The following is a 25,506-nucleotide window of genomic DNA, read 5'->3' on the forward strand; positions in this document are numbered from 1 at the left end:
CCACATCCTCTCCAGCATTTGTTATTTTCTGTCTTGTTGAACTTTGATACTAGTGCTCAGGCAGGATGGTATCTCATTATAATTTTGATTTGCATCTCTCTAATGGCTAAGGATTGTGAACATTTTTTCATGTGGTTGTTGACCACCTGAATATAACTCTTTGGTAAAGTGTCTATTGAAGTCTTCTGCCCATTTTTGAATTGTATTATTTGTCTTTTTGTTGTTGAGGTGTTGGAGTTTTCTATAAATTTTAGAGATAAGTCACTTGTCAGATATGATGTTGCTGAACATTTTTTCCGAATCTATAGGTTCTCTTTTGACTCTTTTGGAGAAGTCTTTGGAAGCACATAAACCTTTAATTTTTAGAAGGCCTCATTCATCTAGTTTCTCTTCTGCTGTTTGTACATTTTGGATTATGCTTGATAGTCTATTTATGCCATATAGTATTGTTGTTTATGTTGTTGTTATGTGCCGTCGAGTCAGACCCAACTCATAGCAACCCCTCCTCGGGTTGCTGAGGCAGTATCACTACAGAAGTAGATTGCCCAACCTTCCTTCTGAGGAGTGGCTAGTGGGTTTGAACCGCCAGCCTTCTAGTTAGCAGTCAAATGCCTTAGGCACTACACTACCAGAATAAAAAATCATAAAAAAATGTAAAAAAAAAAAAAAAAATCATAGATCATAAGATGATCATAGGAGCTCTGGTGGCATGGTGCCTAAGGCATTTGACTGCTAACCAGAAGGCTGGTGGTTCAAATCCACCAGCCACTCCTCGGAATGAAGACTGGGCAATCTACTGCCATAGAGATACCACCTTGGAAACCCAAGGAGGGGTCACTATGAGTCGGATCTGACTCGATGGCAGTGAGTTTGTTTGTTGGTTTGTTTGTTTTTTAAGGTGATCATACATAATTTTTGATTTTTATCCTTGAGTTTATTTAAATAAAAATAAAGAGTAAAAAAAAAATTCTTTCTGCATATAAAAAGTCTACCAATTGGACATATTTTGTAAGCTTTGTGTAAGTGAACCCTTACACAGTTCACTGACATTTAGCAATCTTGTTAATTCCACATAAGAATTAACAAGAGAGGCCTGGTATTGTTTTCAGATAAATAAATGGTCTTGCTATCCACAAAAAGAAGTTTGGAGAATGGAAGAATCAGAAGTACAATGATTAGAAAGATAAGATACAGAGTCAGTTGACCTGTTCTTGATGATTACCAAGGAAGTCTCTTTCATTATGTGGGGAATTTCTATTGAATTATTATTATTATTTTTTTTTTCCTATTGACTTCAGACACAAGTAACAAAGATTTTTCTGGGTAAACTAGGTGCAACAGCCAGATTCAATTATTTCACCACAAATGCATGCAAACTACCCAATCCTTCATGTATTCATTTCCTAAGCATATGGACTATAATATATTGAATAGGTCAGCAGATAGATAGTTGACAATTACTTTTTCAAAACACAAACTCAGATATGCAAAATTATATGCTTCGATTTTTCTATAATTCCTGTTAACACTCTACCCTGAGTTCTCAATCCACTGATGATAGAAAGCATATTTAATTCCATGATGGGCATACTCAATCAATTTGTTTTTGTTTTTGTTTTGCTTAGAGTCAAGACAAAAAGGATGATAAAGCCATGTGATCTTTGCAAGCTAATTGCTCACAAGGCACTCCTTCTTATCTCTAGTTCCTCTAGTTGTGGTCTCTTATGCCTATTAACATTTACTGAGACATCTGTTTTACCAATTTGATTTGTGGTCAGTGGTCTTTGTAAGTCATCTATTCTCTAAAAAATTGAGATCACTCTCCTGCATCAAACTTGGTGGTACACTTGGTGGGCTGTTTCAAGTATCTGAGACTTTTAGCAGCCATTTTTTATTCTATTGAAACTGTTCCAAGCAGGACCAGAAAATATTTGCAATATTTCTCAGGAATGTGCAGGTTGGATCTCCAAGCCTGTGTCACTGTCTACACAATAGCCCTCCAGGGGTAGAGCAGGGGATAAGGACCCTTTTCCAGAGACCCACACAATCTGCAGCTTTTTTCTCTAGCTCCTATACTGGCTCAGCATAAATTCTTCTGAATAATAGTGTCCTCACCATTCAAATATTTATTATATGCATTCCTTCATATATGCTCAGGTTGCACAAGTTAACAAGACCCAGCCACTCTCTCACTCTGCATCTCTTTCACTCATTGTACACAGTCACACGTATGCAGTATCTTATGAATATCTGTCAGGATGGATTGTAACATCTGACTGTCACAGAAATCCCAAACCAACATCCTTTATCATTATTTCTCATAGGTTTTAACCTAAATATTTTTACTTTTGCATTTTTTGAGTGAAGCACAGACAGTCCCCAGATTACAAACAAGTTCAGTTCCTAAGTCTTTAAGTCAAATTTCTACATAAAGTGGGACATTTAGGTATAGTTCATACCTAATGTCAATTAGTCAAATGTTTGCCTTAGTATATACTATAGTATACACTGTAACTTTCTATATATAAAAGTCATTAAAGAAACACTTCCAGATATTCTAAACATCTTTAACATAATAATACCATAATGTTTTCATGGCAAATTAGCATCTGTTTGTTATTATGAACTATTGTATGTAACTCAAATTTTTAATATAATAGTCTTAAATGAAGTTGATTCATAACTATGAGCTATATGTAAGTTGGACATTTATAAACTGGAGACTACCTGTATTATCAAAGGGAGCATTGGTGGTTCAGTGGTAGAATTCTCACCTTCAGTAAGGGATATCCAAGTTCCATTCCTGGCCAATGCACTTCATGTACATACCAGCCTAACAGTGGAGACTTGCATGTTGCTGTGATGCTAAACAGACTTTAGCAGAGCTTGTAGACTGACAGACTAGGAAGAAAGACCTGGTGATCTATTTCTGAAAATTAGCCAATGAAAACCATTTGGATCACAATGTCAGATCTGTAGCTCATCATGGGAATGTTGCAGGACATGATAATATTTTGTTCTGTTGTGCATGGGGTTGCAATGAATCAGAGGCTAACTCAGTAGCAGCTAACAACAATTATCATAGAGTATAAAGAATAATAAAATAATAGATATTGTACATCCACCACCAAGCTTAAGAAAGACATTCTTTGCAAATCTATTGCTGAATTGGGTCTCTCAAAACTTTTGAAATCGAATTAAAATTTTTACACATGTATTTAATATTTGGGAACTCTGGTGGTGTAGTTCCTAAGACATTTGACTGCTAACCAGAAGGCTGGTGGTTCAAACCCACCAGTCACTCCTTGCAAGGAAGACTGGGCAATCTACTTCCATAGAGACCCTGCCTCAGAAACCCAAGGAGGGGTCTCTATGAGTTGCTGTGAGAAGGCAGTGAGTATTTAAAATTTATATTTTGCCATAAAACATACAAAATAACCATTTTTAAAATGAATTCTAGCATTTAAGTCTTGCATCACAATCAACTTCTTGTGTACTCCCTAACAATGAGCTCTGTATTGTAAAAACCACTAGTTTATATCAGTCTTTTGCTCAGAAGCTTTAAAACAAAGAAAAATGAACTTTTGTTTCTGCTGGGTTTTTTTTTTTTTTTTTTTTTTTTTAGTTTTTCTTCCTTTTCTAAATATAGCAGATAGCAAGGTCTAGGGTGAATTGTTTTTTTAGGAACTTTAAAGAATAATAAAACAAATAAATATATGTTTTTATCTGTATTTTTATATATGTATATCAAGGGAGTTCTGGTAGCGTAGTGCCTAAGGCACTTGACTACTAACCAGAAGGCTGGTGGTTCAAACTCACCAGCCACTCCTTGGAAGGAAGGTTGGGCAATCTACTTCCGTAGTGATACTGCCTCAGAAACCCAAGGAGGGGTCGCTATGAGTCGAGCCTGACTCAACGGCATATAACAACAAAAAATATATACCAAACCAAACCAAACTCACTGCCATCAAGCTGATTCCAACTTATAGCAACTCCCTTTGGGTTTCCAAGTTGGTAAATCTTCACCAAAGTAGATTGCCAGATCTTTCTTCCATGGAGTGTCTGGTGGGTTTGAACCACCATTCTTCTGGATAGCAGTCAAATGCCTTAGGCCCTACATACACTACCGGAGCTCCTTACACACACACACACACACACACACACACACACACATATACATGCATCTGAGTGGAAATACACTTGAGGGAATTTGTTAGTACTTTTACATCTTTAAGGGAGCTCTGGTAGTTCCCTTATGTATGTGTGGTTAACACATTTGGCTGCTAAACAAAAGGCTGGCAGTTGACACCCACCTGCCGTTCCATGTGAGGAAGCTTAAGCAATTTGTTCCCGTAAAGATTCCCAAAACTAAACCAAACCCACTGTCATTGAATGTATTCCAAGTCATAGTGATCCTATAGGACAGAGTAGAACCGCCCCATAGGATTTCCAAGGGTGTAAATCTTTACGGAAGCAAACTGACTCATCTTTCTCCTTCAGAGCAGCTGGTTGGTTCAACCCAACCTTTTGCTTAGCAGCTGAATGCTTTATCACAAGCCTTGGGAACCCTATGGGGGCAGTTATACTCTGTCCTAAGGAGTTGCTATGAGTTAGAAGTGATGGGATGTTAGTGGCAGTGGGTTTACATCTTTAAAGTATTATTCAGCCAAATTAATCATTCAATTAATTTGTAAGTCAGTTTGCCTATTTGCTATTGTTGTCACATGTGTACTTTCTCCAGGAAAATTTCATGTAACTGTAACCCAGGTACAATGATATTACTTGGTTAGATTTTTTTTCTGTGCAATATGAGAGAGGGAGAAAGATGACTCAGAATTTGAACATAACAGCCAATATATTTTTTTTTTCATTCTGCAAAAGTACCTCTTCAGCTAAGTTTAGGATTGTGATTAGCAGGACCATTGTGTTAGGGCAGCCTGCTCTCCAAGTACTTTCAGTATAGATGATGTTAGCTAACATTTTACTGACAGACACTTTTGTAAGTGCTTTATGGGTACTAATTCATTCCACACCCATAACAGCCCTACAAGATAGGCACTCTTAGCATCTCCATTTAAGAGATGAAGAAGTAGAGATATTGAGAGGTTTAAAATGTACCCCAAATTTACTGAACCAGCAAGTTGTAGAATCCATGCAGTCTGTCACTGGAACTGCTGTCACTTCACGGGAGACAGGGTAGTGCCATACTGAAGTACACTTCCTTATTGGTAGTGAGGAATAGGGACATAGATCAATTTATACACACACACACACACACACATATACACATACACATATATATTAAAAAAAAAAAAAAAAAAACCTCACTGCCATCAAGTCAATTCTGACTCACAGTGACCTCTCCTTGGGTTTCTGAGGTGGTATCTCTATCGAAGTAGATTGCCCAGTCTTCCTTCCAAGGAGTGGTTGGTGGGTTTGAACCGCCAGCCTTATGGATAGCAATCAAATGCCTTAGGCACTACGGTACCAGCGCTCCCATTTTTCTATATAGGCAACCAAAAGATCTTGAGATGAAGAAGGTTGACACTATCAGAAGATGATTGGAAGAATATTATTATTATTATTTGTTAAATATACACATACAAAATGTTCTGAAACAACCTCACATTTGGGAAGAATTCTTAATATTATCTCAGCATCCAGTACTCTCACTTTAGGTTACCATATAAAATACACAGTTTAGAGTATTGCTAAGCCTCACATATGCATATACTTACATACATACATACATACATACATATGTGTATGTCTTTACCAAACACATATCTCTATATATACATGTGTATATTGTTAATATTGTTGTTAGTTGCCATTGATTTGATTCCAACTCATGGCAACCCCTTGTGTTTCAGAGTAGAACTGGGCTCCAGAGAGTTTTGAGTGTCTGTGATCTTTCAAAAGTAGATCACCAGGTCCTTACACTCATATTCAGGCATATACAAGGAACTCTAGTGGTGCAGTGTCTAAGGCATTTGACTACTCACCAGAAGGTTGGCAGTTCAAACCCATCAGCCACTCTGCAGAAGGAAGACTAGGCAATCCTCTTCTATAAAGATTTACTGGCTTGGAAACCCAATGAGGATTGCTATGAATCAGAATTGACTCAGTGGCAGTGGATGTGGTTTTTTGAGTATAGGCATACACACACACATACACACACACATCATCTGCATCTCTATTTACCCAGATTGCTTTTCATATGAATTTATTTCCAGTGTGGTAGCAGGTAAAAGTGAGTGTAGAGCTTCATTTCTTTTTAGTAAAGGTAGGAAGATTTGACTATATTGTGTCAGGTCTCCTGTTCTGGTTATGATAATCTAAGATTTTTAGACTCCACTTTGAATAAGTTCATTTCTACTAAGAAATATTATTAGTGGATATGAGATATCTATAGCTTAAGTGTTTCTGTAATTGGCTGTACTTGATACTGACAAACACATTTGAATAAAATACTCCAACAGAAGATAAAAGACCAAAGAAGAAATTTAAAAGAAGTGAGGACTCTTTTTATTGAAAAAGAAAGTGAAAGAATTTCTGAAAAGATTTCTGACAAATAGAATCTTAGAACTGGAAGACAGAGGGGAAAAAGTGAACTAGGGACATTCATCATCTTACCCACTGTTTTTTTGTTTTTGTTTTTGTTTTTCTCTCTCATTCCATTCCTACGATACCTGAGAAATATAGCACATTCTCTTATTATCATGGACTGAGTCTCAGAGGGAAAGGAGTGCTGGCATCTTGGGAGTTAAATGTATGAAACTGGGTACGGAAAGAACTCCATCAACATTTCCTTAAAAATGCATAACCTGCATCTTTTGAAAATACTGAACCTGTATACTTTTTAATTTACGAGATGAAAAAAAGTGTAAGGAAAGTTAAAAGATTAAAGGATCTGCAGATCATAAAGCTAGCTGTGGCAGAATATGTAGTCACCTAAGTTCCTTGATTCTACAAGATCTTGTTTTTTTGTGTGTGTGCATGTATAAGTAGGTGAGAAGGGGTGTGTGTGTGCATAATTTTTTCATGATGCTAGTACATCATTCTATGGTTGACTTTATAAAATACATTATCAAAGAACCAGCTAAAATATTGTGTCTTAATTTATATTTCATTACTCAATATCAGTTTACCAGAATTCTAATTCTAAATCCCCGACTCTTAACAATATTCAACTCATTTTAAAAATAAATATATCATGATTACCTAATACATTTTGACATGTACTTTGAACAGCAAATAGAATTTTAACAGTCTCATATTTTCTTTAGTAGCAAACAAGAATTAGAAACAATCAGTTAATTGACGTCCACTATCAACTCATTTCGATATGTTGACCACACGATGTGAAGAAAATACTTTAGAAAATAATTGAGGGTATAGTGTGCAATTTTTCAAGAATCTTGAAATAGTCTTGAGATTATTCAATCCAATCTCTTAATATTGCAGATGAACACATTGAGGTCTAGAAAAATTAGGTGACTAAATTCTTGAATTCTCATATCTACCAGCTTTATAGGAGCTCTAGTAGCATAGTTGTTGTTGTTGTTATGTGCCGTCGAGTCGGCCCCGACTCATAACGACCCCTCCTTGGGTTTCCGAGGCAGTATCACTACGGAAGTAGGATTGCCCAACCTTCTGAGGAGCTCTGGTAGCATAGTGGCTAAAGCACTTGACTGCTAACCGGAAGGCTGGCGGTCCAAACCCACCAGCCACTCCCTTCGGAATGAAGGTTGGACAATCCTACTTCCGTAGTGATACTGCCTCGGAAACCCAAGGAGGGGTCGCTATGAGTCGGGGCCACTCGAGGGCACATAACAACAACAACAAAGTAGCATAGTGCCTAAGGCACTTGACTGATAACCAGAAGGCTGGTGGTTCAAACCCACCAGCCACTCCTCAGAAGGAAGGTTAGGCAATCCTACTTCTATAGTGATAACTGCCTCGGAAACCCAAGGAGGGGATGCTATGAGTTGGGGCCGACTCGATGGCACATAACAAGAACAACAAAAACAACAGCTTTAGAATTATTTACTTTTAAATAGTACTGTCTAATAATTTTGCCATTAGAGTTCTTCTACCAAAGATTAAGATTAATCAAATACTGAATGTGTGAGATCCAAAACAAACAAATCAATGCTGACAAGCCACCAATCTATAGCCCATTAAGCACCACCGTTCCTAGAGCAAAAGTATCCTCTCAAATTCAGTGCATCAGAAGATGAAATAGATAACGTTGCTTGTAATGTGAAAATAATAGCTTTTCAGTTTGTAAAGCGTGGGACCCTGAGTAAGCTACTTAAATTCTCTGGGCATTAGTTTTCTCATTTTTGAAATAAGGAAATCAAAATAGATCTTATTGTCTCCTTGTGAAAATTAAACAAACTTTCTGTATAAAGTTGGCCTAGCAGTCAATAATTATTAGTTTCCTTTTTTTCTCTCTCTCTTCCTTTTCCTGTCACCGATCAAGGTCACATGACTAATCAGTATCTAGCTATAACTAGAGTCCAGATCATTTCTTTTCCAGAGCAATGTATTCTTCTACACAGAATTCTTCTATTCTTCATGTTCTGGTTACCTAGTGCCACTCTGAGGAGAACATATCACAAATGGGATGGCCTTAACAAATAGGAGTTTATTCTCTTACAGTTTGGAGGTTTTAAGACCAAGTTCAAAGTGCCAGGCTGTAGGGGCTGGGTGAAAACCCCTCAAACTTGGGGTCCAGCTCTGCCTCCTGCTCCTAGCCCACTGGAGCTAGAGGCGTTTCTTCACTCAGATAGCTGCTGGCTGCTAAGGCTGGCAAATCCAAGGTTGACAAGTAAAAAGGCACAGTCCCGATATTACCAAACCACATGGCAGGCCATTAATTTAAGCCCATTGTAAATCTCAAGGTCAGCAGAGCATGGCAGGCTGCTGAACAACAACATGGCTACATGCAGGGTCTAAGCGTGTCATAAGCTTGAGACTATCCCCAAGGCTTCTCCTTATATACAGGAAGCAGACTACATCCCAAAGGCAGCTACTCAGCTGCTTGTGGTAGATCCCACCATAGAGTTGATTGTCAGTCTCATCATGGGGAATAACTACCACCAGCTGCTCAGCCATCCAACCAGGACCAGCCAACTTAAAACACAAATGTAACCACCACAACAGAATTCTTCTGTTCTTCACATTCTAACTTTCTTGGGAATGGATACAGAAATATCTAAGAGCACTCTTCTGTTAGCCTGAGAAGGAAGCCAGAGACTGTTGTTCACTGTCTTGAAGATAATCAAATTTCTATGCCACTCCTCGGAAGGAAGGTTGGGCAATCCTACTTTCGTAGTGATACTGCCTCGGAAACCCAAGGAGGGGTCGCTATGAGTCGGGGCCAACTCGACAGCAAACAACAACAACAACAACAATGAGGAAATAATTTTAATATTAGATAAAATATTATTTTACAAGCTTTTCTTACAATTGTAGATGTAACATAATTAGTGGTTTTTTGTCTGTTTATTTGTTTTTGTTTTCTGATCAAAGATTTAGAATAAGAGGTGACAGTGTAAGAGAATGATTGAAGTATCTCAAGTTATCTTTTTTGCAAGTTGCAAACTCCGCTGTATTTTTTATTTCCAACATAATGCTTAAATACACTTGTATGTAGTACAATTGGTGTTGGACATGCAAACCTTATCTAAAGTGGATTAAACTATTCTAAATCTTTGGTGGACTAACTCTTAAAGGGAGTGCAAGATTCCTGTTTCCACTTGGGTATAAAGGAGGTAAGAAGTATTGATTCCAATCTTACATTGAAGAAAAGTAGGAGAAACTGCCAATTCTCTCATTTCTTTAAATTTATCTAACAGCTCAATCATCAGTCCCAAAAACCTAAGGAGATGTAAGGAAATGCAGGGAGAGATGAGATATGCATACTAGCTTACCTGGTAGATGCTGAATGTTTCCCTGGTAATGGATGTGAAGCTCCTGGGGATGCAAATCTGGGGAAATCTGCACTTTAGAGTTTTTCTCCACCAAGTCTACTGAACTCTCATAGAAAAGATTAGAGCCAGTTTTCAGAAAGTGACCCATGTGGTGGAGACCTGAGGGAAGAGACTAGAAGTTCATCAGGATGGGTTTGAAATTACTCAGACATGTCATCCTTATTTCCCCAATAAAATAAAATCTTTCATCTGTTGGAGAAATGGTAATAAACATTGCTGTCCATAGGGCACTTGGGAAAAAACATTGCAGCTAGGGGTAGGAAAGAGAAGAAGGAGAAGGAGAAGGAGGAGAAGGAGGGGAAAGAGAAGTGGAGGAAGGGGAAGGAGAAAAAGGGGAAGAAGAAGGAGAAGAAGAAAGATAAGAAAAACTGTACAATTGACAAACAGGCAAGAATATGTGCTATAGTCAGAACTAAAGTTTAAAAAAGAAGTATAGATGGTGAATAAAGAATATAAAGCAGAATCATAAATAATACTCAATTAACAAAAGAGAAAGTAGAAAAAAGAGAAAACAATAAACAAAAGATGGAGCTAACAGAAAACTGCTAATAAAATGGCAGGTTATAATCTAAGTATCTCAAGAATTATATTAAATGCAAGCAATATAAGCACAACAGTTAAAAGACAGAGATGGTCAGATTGGCAAAAAAAAAAAAAAAAAAAAGGTGAAGAAGTTTATAAGAAAATGCTCTAAATAGTATACATAGATAAGTTAAAAGCAATAGAATAGGAAAAGATCTTCTATGCAAATACTAACAAAAAAAAGCAGGAGTAGCTATATTTGTATCAGAAAAGTAGACTTCAGGACAAGGAATATTATCAAGGATAAAGAAGGACATTACATAATGAAAGTCGTAATTCTATAAAAAAGATAATCCTAAATGTAAATGCACCTACCAATGCACTTCAATAAAAATAAAGAAAATGACAGAACTGAAAGTAGAAAATGAGAAGTTCAATTGTATTTGAACACTTCAACACTTTGTCAGTAATTGAGACAACAATTTTACCTTGAAAAATGCAAATTACCAAGCCCACTCAAAAAGAAATAGAGAACATGTAGCCTTATATTTGTTAATGAGATTAAATTATAGTTAAAAATTTCCAACCAGAAAAACAACAAGCTCAAATGGTTTCACTGGCAAATTCTCCTAAACTTTTTAAAGTTTTATTTTAATGATAATGATTTTACACAATCTCCTCCAGAAAATAAAAACTGAAGGAATATATTCCAAATTGCTTTTCTAGGCCAGCACTATCCTTATGTTAAAATTAGACAAAGACAACTATATGTCATTATCAATCAGGAACATATCCATAACAGTCTTCAATAAAATATTGTTGTGGTTGTTATGTGCCGTTGAGTGAGACCCAACTGATAGCGACCCCTCCTTGGGTTTCCGAGGCAGTATCACTATGGAATTAAATTGCCCAACCTTCCTTCTGAGGAGTGGCTGGTGGGCCTTCTGATTAGCAGTCAAGAGCCTTAGGCACTATGCTACCAAAGCTACCAATAAAATATTAGCATATTTCAAAATAAAACATTAGCATACTTCAAATACCAGTATTTCAAATACCAGTAGGGTCACCCATGGCGGACAGGTTTCAACAGAGCTTCCAGAGTAAGACAGACTCAGAAGAAGAAATGGGCCATCCACTTCTCAAAGAATTGTCTTGTGAAAACCTTATGAACGGCAGTGAAACACTGTCTGACATATTATTGGAAAACTCTGTGAATAGCCCTGAAACATTGTCCGATATAGTGCCAAAAGACGAGCCCCTCAGGTCGGAAAACACTAAAAATACGACTAGGGAAGAGCTGCCTCCTCAAAGTAGAATTGACCTGAATGACATGGATGGAGTAAAGCTTTCAGGACCCACATTTGTTGATGTGGCATGACTCAAAATAGAAGAAACAGCTGTAAACATCCAGTAAAAATTGCAATAGGGAATGTATGAAATGTGAATCTAGGAAATTAGTTGTCAAAAATGAAATGGAACACATAAAGATCGATATTCTAGGTATTGTTGTTGTTGTTGTTGTGTGCCGTCGAGTCAGCCCTGACTCATAGCGACCCCTCCTTGGGTTTCCGAGGCAGTATCACTACGGAAGTAGGATTGCCCAACCTTCCTTCCGAGGAGTGGCTGGTGGGTTTGAACCGCCAGCCATCTGGTTAGCAGGCAAATGTCTTAGCCACTATGCTACAAGAGCTCCCAATTCTAGGTATTAGTGAGTGGAAATGGACTGGTTTGGGCCATTTGGACTCAGACAACCATATTATCTACTATGCTGGGTATGACAAATTGAAGTATGTTTCAAGATCTATCCTGAAGTACAATGCTGTTGGAGATAGGATAATATCCATATACCTACAAGGAAGACCAGATAATACTGCTATTATTCAAATTTACACACCAACCACCAAAGCCAAATATTAGGAAATTGAAGATTTTTAACCAATTTCTGCAGTCTGAAATGGAGCAAACATGCAATCAAGATGTGTTGATTATCACTGGTGATTGGACTGGTAACAAAGAAGAATCACCAGTAGTTGGAAAATATGGCCTTGGTGATAGAAATGATGCTGGATATTGCATGATAGGATTTTGCAAGACCAATGACTTATTCATTGCAAATACCTTTATTTTCAACAACATAAACAGCAGCTATATACATGGACATCACTGGTGGAGTACACAAGAATCAGATTGACTACAACTATAGAAAGAGGCAATGGAGAAGTTTAATATCTTCAGCCAAAACAAGACCAATAGCTGACTGTGGAATAGACCATCAACTGCTCATATGCAGGTTCAAACTGAAGCAGAAAACAATTAAATCAAGTCCATGATACCTAAACTGTGATCTTAATTATAACCCTTCTGAATTTAGAGACCATTTAAAGAATAGATTTGATGCATTGAATGCCAATGACTGAAAACCAGAAGAATTGTGGAATGACATCAAGAACATCATTCATGAAGAAAACAAAAGGTCATTAAAAGGACAAGAAAGGAAGACCAAAATGGATGTCAGAAGTGACTCTGAAACTTACCCAATGGAGAGTAACTAAAGCAAATGGAAGAGATGACAAGATAAAAGTACTGAACAGAAGATTTCAAAGAGCAGCTCGAGAAGTCAAAGTCAGTTATTATAATGAAATGTGCAAAGATCTGGAGTTAGAAAACCAAAAAGAGAAGAACACACTCAGTACTTCTCAAGCTGTAAGAACTGAAGAAAAATTTTAAGCCTCGAGTTGCAATATTGAAAGATTTTATGGCCAAAATATTGAAGGATGCAAGAAATATCAGGAGAAGATGTAAGGAATACACAGTCACCATACCAAAAAGAATTGGTTGTTGTTCATCCATTTCAAGAGGTGGCATATGATCAAGAACCAATGGTATTGAAGGAAGAAGTCAAAGCTGCACTGAAGGAATTGGGGAAGAAGCCTCCAGGAATTGATGGAATATCCACTGAGATGTTTCAACAAACTGATGCTGCACTGGAGGCACTCGCTCATCTATGCCAAGAAATTTGGAAGACAGCTACCCGACTAATTGACTGGAAGATTCATATTTGTACCCATTCCAAAGAAAAAGTGTTCCAACAGAACTTGGAAATAATCAAACAATATCACTAATTATCACACACAAATAAAATTTTGCAGAAGGTAATTCAAAAACAGTTGCAGCAGTATATGGACAGGGAACTTCCAGAAAGGCAAGCTGGATTCAGAAGAGGACTTGGAATGAGTTATATTATTGCTGATGTCAAATGGATCTTGGCTCAAAGCAAAGAATACCAGAAAGATGTTTCCTTGTGTTTTATTGACTATGCAATGCATTCGACTGTGTGGAACTTGACAAATTACAGGTAACGTTGAGAAGAATGAGAATTCCAGAACACTTAATTGTGCTTATGAGGAACTTGTACATAGATCAGGAGGCTGTCGTTCAAATATAACAAAGGCATACTGCATGATTTAAAATCAAGAAGGGAGTGTGTCAGGGTTATATCCTTTTACCATACTTATTCAATCTGTATGCTGAGGAAATAATGTGAGAAGCTGGCCTATATGAAGAAGAGTGTAGCATCAGGATTAGAGGAAGACTCATTAACAACCTGTGATATGCAGATGACATAACTTTGCTTGCTGAAAGTGAAGATGACTTGAAACACTTACTGAAGATTAAAGACTACAGTCTGCGTATGGATTACATCTCAAAATAAAGAAAACAAAACTCCTCTCAACTGGACCAATAAGCAGCATCACAATAAATGAGGAAAAGATTGAAGTTGTCAGAGATTTCATATCACTTGGTTCCTCAATCAACACTAATGGAAGCAGCAGTCAAGATATCAGGCAATGTATTTCACTGGGCAAGACAGCTGCAAAAGAACCCTTTCAAGCACTGAAGAGCAAAGATGTCTCTTTGAAGACTAAGGTGTGCTTAACCCAAGCCATGGTATTTTCAGTCATCTCATAGGCATGTGGGAGCTGGACAATGAATAAGGAACACCGAAGGAGAGTTGATGCATTTGCATTGTGGTGATGGCGAAGAATACCGAAAGTATCATGGCCTGCCAGAAGAACTAACAAATCTATCCTGGAAGAAGTGCAGCCAGAATGCTCCTTGGAAACGAGAATGGCCAGACTTTATCTGACTGACTTTGGTAATGTTGTCAGAAGGTCCATACCCTGCAGAAAGATATCATGCTTGGTAATAGTGGAGAGTCAACAAAAATGGGGAAGGCCCTCAATGCAATGAATTGACATGGTGGTTGCAACGAAGGGCTCAGGTATAGCAAGGATTGTACAGCTGGCACAAGACCAGGCAGTGTTTTGTTCTGTTGTACATAGGGTCACTATGAGTCAGAGCTGACTCAGCAGCACCTAACAACAATAACAACATATATATATAATATGTAATAACCCAAAATACTCCAAGGCTAATTCAACATTCAAACATTCAATTAATGTATTTCTGCGTATTCACATGTGATATTCTAATTATAAATAGAAAAAGCTTTTGACAGAATTCAAAATTAATTGATAAGAAAACTTCTCAAAGAACTTTCTTAACCTGATTTTTGTTGTTATGTGCCGTCGAGTCGGACCCGACTCATAGCGACCCCTCCTTGGGTTTCCGAGGCAGTGTCACTATGGAAGTAGATTGCCCAACCTGCCTTCAGAGGAGTGGCTGGTGGGTTTGAACCGCCAGCCTTCCGGTTAGCAGTCAAGTGCCTTAGCCACTATGCCACCAGAGCTCCTGCTTAACCTGATTTAAAAAAAAAAAAAAAGAAAGAAAGAAAAAAGAATGTTGCTGTCAAGTTGATTCTGACTCATGACTGTCCCACACATTACTGAGTAAAACTACTCCATAGGGTTTTCTTGGCTTTAATCTTTATGGAAGTAGATCACCAGTCCTTTCTTCCATGGTACCACAGGGTGAGTTCAAATATTAACCTTTAGGTGAGTAGTTAGTTAAGGATAAATTTTTTGTGCCACCTAGGAACCTTTTTCAACCTAACAATGGAATCCTACAGTTAGCATCACACTTAACAGTGAAAAAGTGAATGTCTTTCCACTAAGATTAGGAATAAGCCAAGGATGTTCTCTCTCAACATTCCTAATTAACTTTATTCTGAGTATTCTGGCTAGTGCAATAATAGAAGGAAAATAAATAAAAATCGTGCAGATTACAAAAGAAAAAATAAAGCTGTCTTAATTTATAAATGACATGTTTGTCTATGCAGAAAAATTCCAAAGAATCTCCCAAAACTCCCAGAAATAAATGAGTTCATTTCATATAAGGTTAATGCACAAAAAATTATTATTATTTTTCTATCCTAACAATGAACAACTGGAATTTGAAATTTTAAAGATCAAATACAATAGCGCATACATACAAAAAGTGGAATGTTTGGATTTAAATCTAACATAAAATCTGCAGAATTCCTATGCTGAAAACTGCATGGTATTTAACTTGTGGTTACCTGAATTATTTTCCATTAACATACATTGTTCATTAAAAAATAAATAGTAAGACAATGTACTCATTTGAGGCTTTGTATGTTATTAAAGCTCAATAGAAACCATAACACTTGTTGAGTTTCCCAGAAGTGGGTTTTTCATTCTTATTGCCTCACTCTTGGCACATCACAGAAAATACAACTGTACATTCTGGGACTGTGCGACATGGGGCTATCAATAAGCAAAATTTCTGTGAGATGTGTCTAGCTTTCTATCTCTATCATCTCCATATCCTCCTTTCTCTATCTTTATCTCTGTAAGTTCTTGTTGAGTGTCTTCCAGTGGATTTCAACTTCATGGGGATTTCATGTAACAGAGTAGAACTGCCCCCACAGGCTTTTCTTGGCTGGAATCTTCATGTGAGCAGATGGCCAGGTCTTTCTCCTGTGGAGCCAAACGGTGGGTTCCAGCCACCAACGATTCAGTTAGCAGCCAAGCACATAACCATTTGTGCCACCAGCACTCCTATCTCCATATTTATATCTCTATCCATACTTATCTCTGTATGTATCTATCTATCTAATCTCTCTCCAAAGGAAGGTTGATAGTGCCTTGGAAACCCAAGGAGGGGTCACTATGAGTCAGATTCGACTCAATGGCAAACAACACAAAAAGATCTAATCTCTAAATATATATAGACTACTTTTCACCTCTTTAAAATTTCAAAAGAACTTTGTGTTAGACTGGGTTCTCTAGAGAAACAAAACCAGTAAAGCTTATAGAGAGAGAGAAAGAGAAATTTATCTTAAGAAAATGGCTCACACACAGAAGCTGGCAGGTCCCAATTTCTTGGATCAAATGTCAAGCTGGAGGCTTTTCCCGAGTTGTGCAGCTGCAGGGGCTGAGGAGCTCAAGGTTGGCAGGCAGTATACTGGCAGTGTACTGGCTGTTGACTCCAACGAATGACAAATCCAAGATCTCTAGGCTGAATGTTGGATTATTCACTCACAGACAGTTGTAGGCAGCACAACAGAATCCCAATCCACAGAAGAATGTCTCTTTTTCCAGGGTGTCCATAAATATACTGGAAGCAGGCCACACCCCTAGGGAAACTCCCCTTCAATGGATTGGCTGCTCAAAACATATACATCCGATCCCATCATGGGAACAACCCACACCACAATTGCTTAAACCACACAGAATTGTGATCCAACCAAGTTGACACACAGCTCCAACTATCACAGACTTGAAGTAACTAATCTAATAGCCACATTCATTGTGATGGTTTATTTTAGCAGTTTATACAATAGATCAGTAAACTAGACAATAAATACTGTCCTCTTCATCTTGTTTTCAAAAAAATAGGCAGGGAAAAGTACAATTACTTTTTTATCAGTATAGGTAAATGGGTATTTATGTTTAAAAGTTTTCCCTTACTGGTAAATCTGTATTTCCATTTGAAGTAATTTGTTTTAATTAAAAAGTAAAGAAGTGCCAAATTTGCCTGCTTTGTGCATTAATGTATTTTAACTAGAGCTTATCACCACTGATGGAGTAGATTAGTGCCTTTGTGTTGCCCATGTAAAGGAGATGATGAAGTGATTGTTGTGTTGTTTATTGAAGAATTTAAAAAAAAAATGGTATTATTTTGTCTCTGTTGGCATGCCCTTCTTTATCTGTGGAGATCAAGTCATTAGCTCAAGTAAGAAGCACTAGAGACAGCAGGTCAAGCCTCTGCATTCTTACCTCAAAAAGGAGGCTGCAGTGTTGGATTTTACCCTCCGCCCTGGCTTGTCTTCCATCTCATGTTATTGGCTAACCATCACTGACAATCCTAAAAGCAATAAAAAATAGCCTTTCACTGTTCCACTTGCATTACTTCTGTGTGGGAGCTGTGTTTGCTTTTCTGTGACACTCTTTTTGTTTATTTGTTTTCCTTTGATTCCTTGAGAACTTATTTGAAGGTCAAAAGATTTATTCTCAAGAATGGTGGATTGTTCATTTTAAGACTACATTTCATAGTTGTGGAAATTGATTTGCCTGGAAATTGTTGAGTGTCTTCCAGTCTGAACTGGAATGGTCTAAACAGGCAGGAGTGGAGATTTGTTTGATGGCTAGGACTCATGTAGCCCTGAGTTAAAGTCAACCTTAGGTCTGGGCCACAGGACCACAGTCCTGGGTCTCATGATTTCAGTGTCCTGTTCTGACCACCCTCCACCATCCATCCCCATAGTGGAGGATAATTGGGATGTGTCACCAGGAACTCAGCAAACTGATACTAGTCCTCTTCTAGACTGAGGATCCAGGGACCCAGGACTTTCCACTTCAAAGGCTCCAAACTCATTCCAGAGCCTGTTGTGGCCTCTTCATCAGGTTTCTGGCAGTTCACACATTTCTTGGCTGGGATGCTTGTCAAGGATAGCTATTGTGGGGGGAGCAGTGAAGGGAGCAACTGACAGAGCTGTGGAACCAAACATGGACCTGTGGTCTACGTCTGCAAGAATTCTCAGGGCCCTTCCAGTGCAAGACAGAGGTGCGGATAAGGAGGGTACACTTGCTGCCAGCCCTAGACAGGTTTTTTTTAATACCTAAGGAAAAAAAAAATGACCCCACCTTTTATATGATTTTGAGTTAGAAATGAGAGTACTTGAGATTATTTGTAACTGACAATTATTTTGAAAATGTGGGTGTTTTTTGATGGCATGTAATCAACACTGTTTATACCTTACCACAATAATATAGAGACCTAATTTCCTGAGGTCTGCCAAAGCTGCTAAATCTGTGGTAAAATAATAAAAAGGAGTAAAAATAACTTGTGGTCTATGTTTCTTTTTTAAATACAGGTATACACTAAGTAAGGTTGTAGAGGCTATTAGTTGAGACATCTTGATAGTCAAAAATTTGATTCCAATTCACTTTCATAGAAGCCTGGGAGGTGCAAGAAATTTGTTATCCTCTGCTAGCCTAGAAGTTGGAAGTTCAGACTCATCCAGAGGTACCACAGAAGATGGGCCTGGTGATCTGCTTTTGTTAAGATCACAGTCAAGAACATCTTATAGAGCAGTTCTACCCTGTAATAGAGTCACCATGATCAGGACTCACTCAAAGACAGCTAACAACCACAATTCTCTTTTCTAGATGGGGAAAGTTAGTCAAGGAGGGCTTTTGCTGGTTCTAAAGCTGGAAACGATAAAGACAGATGACCATATCCTATTAGCTGTTATAATTGCCTCAGAATAGATGCTAAAAGAAAAGCTGAAAACAAATTATCTGCCACAATTTTGATCTAAGAAAATTATATAATTCTAAGCTAAATAAAATTAAAGAGCTCTCTTCATGACAGAACATCAGAGGGTTATTAGTACATTTATACATATTGTGATACAATAAAAAAAAAAAAAAAAACTATAGCAAGACTCTTCCCTATGTTTATTTTACCATACAATCATTTATAGAGTGAGTTTCATGAAACTGGGGCTTCCAGAAGTCACTTGAAAGGATACACACCTTAGGCTATTCCTTCTATTGACACATCTTTGGGCCAGTTTGGGATGCATGGGTCCTTCCCTGGCATTTGTATATTTTTCTTATTTCCCCCTTATTTTCTTAATTCCTCCAATTTTAAAATAATCTATAACCTTTGTCCCACAAATGAATACTTATTTCTTCTCAATAAATCTTAAAGTCTATGTTATCTAATCACATATAAAAACTTTGAGTAGTTTTTTATTCTAGATGCAGCAAATCATTACTATCATATTTATCTTTTAAATCATCTCTACTTTTTTTTTAATCCAAAGCTTTTACATTGGGTTGAGCCATAATAAACAGCTGATATTCAGCTTACAAAAGTGATGATTGCATATGGTTCCACCTAATATGATAATGTTGTTGAAAGTCATAACAGCTTCCAAGATACTTAATTTATCAAAACAAATATAGGCACTTCAAGAATTTGATTAATACTTCTATAGATTGATTCTATAGATTTCTACAGATTTTATAGATTAGACAGTTGACAGGAGAGATGACTTATGATCGTAAATGATGCCAATTTGACCGAGATTGCTAATAGGAATACAAAATGATACTATCAATTCAAGGGAGTAATGTGCACCAAATAAAGTGAATTTCAATTAGAGCACAAGGCAAGGTTTATTTTTCATAGAACAGAATAATTAGTTTTACAAATGCAACAGGGGTAAAAGTATCAACATGGCCTGAGCTGCCTAATGAGGAATTTTTTTAAATAATAACCAATCATAGATTCAGGCTCTGCAGAGCATGCCCAAATGGGCAGCCCCTCAGCTATTCATTCTAATCAGCCATCTGGACCCCATCATGTGCAATGTCTTCCATATTAACTGACCAAATCGATGATGCCATTCCATTGTGGTCTATATATTCCAGACATTAAAGTGTGTAATTATCCTGAGTAATATAAAAAATATTATAGTGTAATTATCTTGAGTAATATAAAAATGATTACTCTTCATGCTACCCATTCAGATTCTGTTCAACTTTCAAGGCCCAGTTAAAGATCAGGGCAGTCCAGAAAGTCTGCCTTGGCTACTTTGCTGTTACTGCTTATTTCTATAAATTACAGACTACATTACCCAACTTCACACAAGAACCAATAAACATTTCTGGCTAAAGATGATAATATCAGCTTGTTTATATATTTTCCTCAAACATTATAAATTCCTTGAGGACAAAGGCCAAGTGTTATATATGTTTTTACCTTTCATGAGACTAAGATGGGGGCAAAAAACATCAGTTAGCTTCATCAGGCTAGACTTAATAAATTTAATGATAATAACAATAATAGCAGAATTCCCTAAAAGCAAAATGTTGATTTGAGAGTATGAAAGATTGACAAATTTCTGTGACAGTAGATGGATATGACTTTTATCCATTTGACGCTTGAACCCAATTTTCTCATTATGAAACAAAATAAAATATATAGTTATTTTTAAGTCAATCAAATAGTAAGATGATACATAATACATCTGTAAATTTTCATTACATTTAAATTCAAATAAATATAAGGCTCTCATTTACCTTGGAGAACTTTTATGTGAAGTTCCTTATTTTGAGTTTATGAGTTTATGTGTTGTAAAATATAATTAAATAGAAATAATTATTACTCTGCCTTTATTTTCTAAATGCTGTGGTGCTATGTAGATTTCTTTTTTTTCTTTAGTGCTAAATTTTCTGATAATTACAGCTTATTAGTTTGCAGTTGGTTATCTATCATAATGTCTCTATAAATTAACTAAACTTGTTAGAATGATTTTGCAAACCTTGATTTTTGAAGTACAATATTCATACTCAATTATACTGTATGTAATAGCAGTATCCCTCAGCCATTGTTGTACATTTGTATTAAAAATTTGTTATAGCTGAGGCCAGAACAATATCACCCTTAATAGTTTAGTTATAGGAATGGCCTCTTTTGAAAAACCAACTTGAGTCTAACTGGATGGTGTTAAATTCTCAGGTCACGGCAAATGCGACTGTGGCAAGTGTAAATGTGATGAAGGATGGTCGGGGGAAGCATGCCAGTACCCAACCAAGTGTGACCTGACCAAGAAACAAAGTAACCAAATGTGCAAGAACTCTCAAGATATCATCTGTTCTAATGCAGGTAAGAATTCCCTCCTTAAGAGGAGATGGGAGTGTGGCTAATTGCCCCCATGAATAGCTGCCTCCTTTACCATGAGACCAGAAGAACTGGATGGTGTTCAGCTACCATTACTGAACATTTTGATCAAAGATGCAATAGAAGAATCTTGAACATAAAGAGGGAAATGCAGAACAGAATTTCAAATTCTTCTGGACTCCAGACTTCCCAGATCCCAGAGGATGGATGAACCTGAGATAACCTTTAAACCTTAAACCAAAAATATCTCTTGAAGTTTTCTTAAAATCAAGCAATACTTTAGCTTAACTAGTAAAAAATGTCCTCCTTGAGCATTATGTTCTTTTAAGAACCATATATATGGAACAAATTGACAGTAGCAACTTAAAAGATACGATAGGAACATTAGAGGGCAGTGAGTTTATGTTTATCAGGGAGGAATAACTCAGAAAAGGAGGGTGAGAATGGTTGCACATCTTGAAGAACATAATCAGTCATTAAATTATCCATGTAGAAACTGTGGAATTGGTGTATGTTTTGAGTGTATATTCTCAGCAACAACAACAAAAATAAAATTTAGGGAAAAAAAGAGAGAGGGAGAGAAAAAAAAAAAAAAATTCCCTCCCTATATGAAAATTCTTAAGTAAAATATTCAAGTTTCACTTTGTAATGGAAAAATGTAGGTTGGGAGAAATGCTGAACCTGTGAGTGAGACTGCTTTTGAGTATAATTTTTAGATATGGAATTTAGATAAATCAATGGAAAGAAAGATGTCATCTTGCTGAGACTGGCAAGTTTGATATTCTCCAGCTGTTTCTAATGTAGCCTTCACTCGAGATATTCACTGGAAACAACACCCAACAACATTTTATGTAAATTGTGAAACATGATGTTGAATGGTGGATTAAATCCTTTAAAAGGATTTATATAAACCCACTTAATTATTTTCTGTTACAGATCGAAGATCTGCAAATTTATACTTTAGTTTCAAACAGAACCAAAGCACTTTTAGTTTGACAGAAGTTTTAAAGTCACTGAATGTGAAGCTCATTGAAGAGTATAATAACAGAATGATTTTTTGTTTGGCTAAAATATTTTTATATCTTATAGAAGTCACTTAAAATATTTCTTAGAAATTTACAGAAAAGCTGTAGAAATCGATTACCAAAACCATGTAAAACAAAACAGCTGCAGTTTCATTTTCAGTAATATTAAGCCAGTGTTACTATAATTACATATCTTTTTAATATTTAGGCACATAGAGGCTCAAAGTCAGTTTTTCTCATTCCTGATTGAACATGAAAATCTCAGGAAGTAATTAATAGAATGTCAATGCCCATTGCCCTCTCCAGAGGACTTGATTTAATTGCTTGTGGTCATGGCCTGAATTCACTGGGTTTTTAAAGCTCTCCAGGTGATTCTAACTTAAAAGCCAGTGCTGTGAGCCATTGCATTAAATGCTAAAGATGAGGATTTGACTCCATGAGTGAAGATCTTCCCTCCTGAAGCTTGCATTATTGGCAGGGCCCTTCTGCAATCAGAGCTAGCACCTTACCACAGAGTCTTTGATTGCAACAAATTGCTCCATGCAGGTTAAACTCAGTAAGGGAGTTTTGCTAATAGAAATCAGGGCCATATCCAAAGAGATGTGAGTGGATTAGTCAGGAACTATGACAAAGGGTGTTAACAGTTAGGTCATTTCCCGTCTTCGCAGACATTATCTTGCTTCTCTAGTTCTTCAATCTTTCCTTTTGGTAGAATTTTTCTACTTGCAATGTATAATACCCACCAAACGAAAAGAAAATACATGCATATACATAATTTCTTTCATCCTGAAAATTATTCTTTTCAAACTTCTTGCAGTAACAGGACTGAAATTGTTTTGTTTTGTTTTCTTAATTTACTGTTTTTACATGGATAAACGGATGGATGGATGGATGGATGGATGGAGAGCTTGATTTCTAAATAAACTTCAGGTATTTTTTAAAAAAACATTAACATTTTATAAGCAAACAGAATTTAGTATATATATATATATATATATATACATATATATATATATATATATATAAAATTATAATCATTCGAAATACAATTGAGCTTTCAGTTTTAGGTTTAGAAGTTTTTTTTTTCTTCTCCTCTCATCCTTATTGATTTAATTTTTTTAAAAATAATATAGAGAATATTAACATGTTTGCAAAAGACAAAACTATACAAAAGAATATCATTAGAGAATCACTCTTTTTGTTATACATCCATCTTGTTTCCCCTCACACCTTGTAGATAACCTTCCTTATTGCTTTCTGCCTTTTCTGTCTATGTTATATTTTGCAAGATGAATAGATATATACATTGTTATTTTTCATTTTTCCTACAAAAAATGCAGCGCATTATACCTCCTGTTTTGTCCTTTGATTTCACTACTCAACAATTTATCTTTTCATTTACTCCATTTCACTTCATAAAAATCTTCATCATGCTTTTTTCAAATGTATAGGATTCAATTACATGCATATAACACAATCAATCTCCTGTGCTTGAACATTTAGGCAATTCCTAATGTTTTGAAATTACAACTAATGATGCAATGAATGACTTAATTCTTATGTGTTTTCCTATTATTGGAGTTGTATATTCAAAACAAAAATCCTCACAACTGGACCAATATGCAATGTCATGATAAATGGAGAAAAGATTGAAGTTGTCAAAATTTCATTTTATTTGGATCCACAATCAATACCCTTGGAAGTAGCCATCAAGAAATCAGATGACATATTGCACTGGGAAAATGTGCTGCAAGGGACATCTTTAAAGTTCTGAGGAGCGAACATGTTACTTTGAAGATTAAGGTGCTAACCCAAGCCAATGTATTTTGAATCACCTCAGATGCATGGGAAATCTGAACAATGAATAAGGAAGACTGAAGAAAAATTGATGCCTTTGAATTATGGTGTTGGCAAATAATACTGAAAATACTTTGGACTGCCAGAAGAATGTCTTCTGCCCTGGAAGAAGTGTAACCAGAATGCTCCTTAGAAGCAAGGATGGCCAGACTTTGTCTCACCTACTTTGGTCATGTTGCCAGAAGTGACCAGTCCTTGGAGAAGGACATAATGCTTGGTAAAGCAGAAGATCAGCATAAAAGGGGAAAACCCTCACTGAGATGGATTGACACAGTGGCTGCAAAGATGGGCTCAGTTATAGCAGGGATTGTGAGGACAGTGCAGGGCCAGGTACTGTTTCATTCTATTGTACAGAGGGTCACTATGAGTCAGAGCTGACTTGATGGGACTTAACAACAACAACATATTCAGGATAAAATACTGAAAGTGAGATTGCTGAGTCAAAGTGTAAATTAATATTCAGCATCACATATAATGTTTTCTTTCTATTTTACTGCTTTCTTAATGTCTAAATCATTTAATTTTATTCTGACACTATCATTCTCATCTGTTTTTCATTTCTATTGTCACCAACCTAATTCAAGACTACTCCCCAGAAAATTACATCTGCCCATGAGTTTTCTAAGTTTTCTCTTTTTTTCTTTATTTTTCCTTTCCTCTTCTTTTTCTTTAAAATCATAATGTAGCCTAGTGGAAGCAGCTTGGGGTAAAAGGGGAAATGGAGATAAATGAGGTAAGACTGAAGGGCTGGATGAGATGGAGCTGGAGACTAAAGGAGTTTCAGAAGCCAACTCTGTTAGGGGATCTAGAAAGGTGAGGCACAGTGTACAGAGTGAGGTAAGGTTCAGTTGTCATTGCAATGGGGTTTATGCTGATGTTCAAATCAGAGAAGTAATCCTGGAGAGAGGCAGCTCTATTTGGCAGTATGAAAGGTCAGAGATTTTATATACATATATATAGATATATATATATATATATATATA

The 25,506-nt window shown here is 36.6% G+C and overlaps 1 protein-coding gene across 1 annotated transcript in view; it reads left to right on the plus strand.

The window, feature by feature from the left end:
• Nucleotides 1–25,506, plus strand: part of ITGBL1 (integrin subunit beta like 1) — a 396,418-nt gene that overhangs the window by 168,703 nt on the left and 202,209 nt on the right. Inside the window, exon 3 of the mRNA XM_007953815.2 lies at nt 21,480–21,626. Coding sequence (XP_007952006.1) covers nt 21,480–21,626 — 147 coding nt within the window. The remainder of the gene's footprint in view (nt 1–21,479; nt 21,627–25,506) is intronic.

This window comes from Orycteropus afer, unplaced genomic scaffold (assembly GCF_000298275.1).
Source record: "Orycteropus afer afer isolate SDZICR_OR568_19922 unplaced genomic scaffold, OryAfe1.0 scaffold00417, whole genome shotgun sequence".
Lineage (NCBI taxonomy): Eukaryota > Metazoa > Chordata > Mammalia > Tubulidentata > Orycteropodidae > Orycteropus > Orycteropus afer.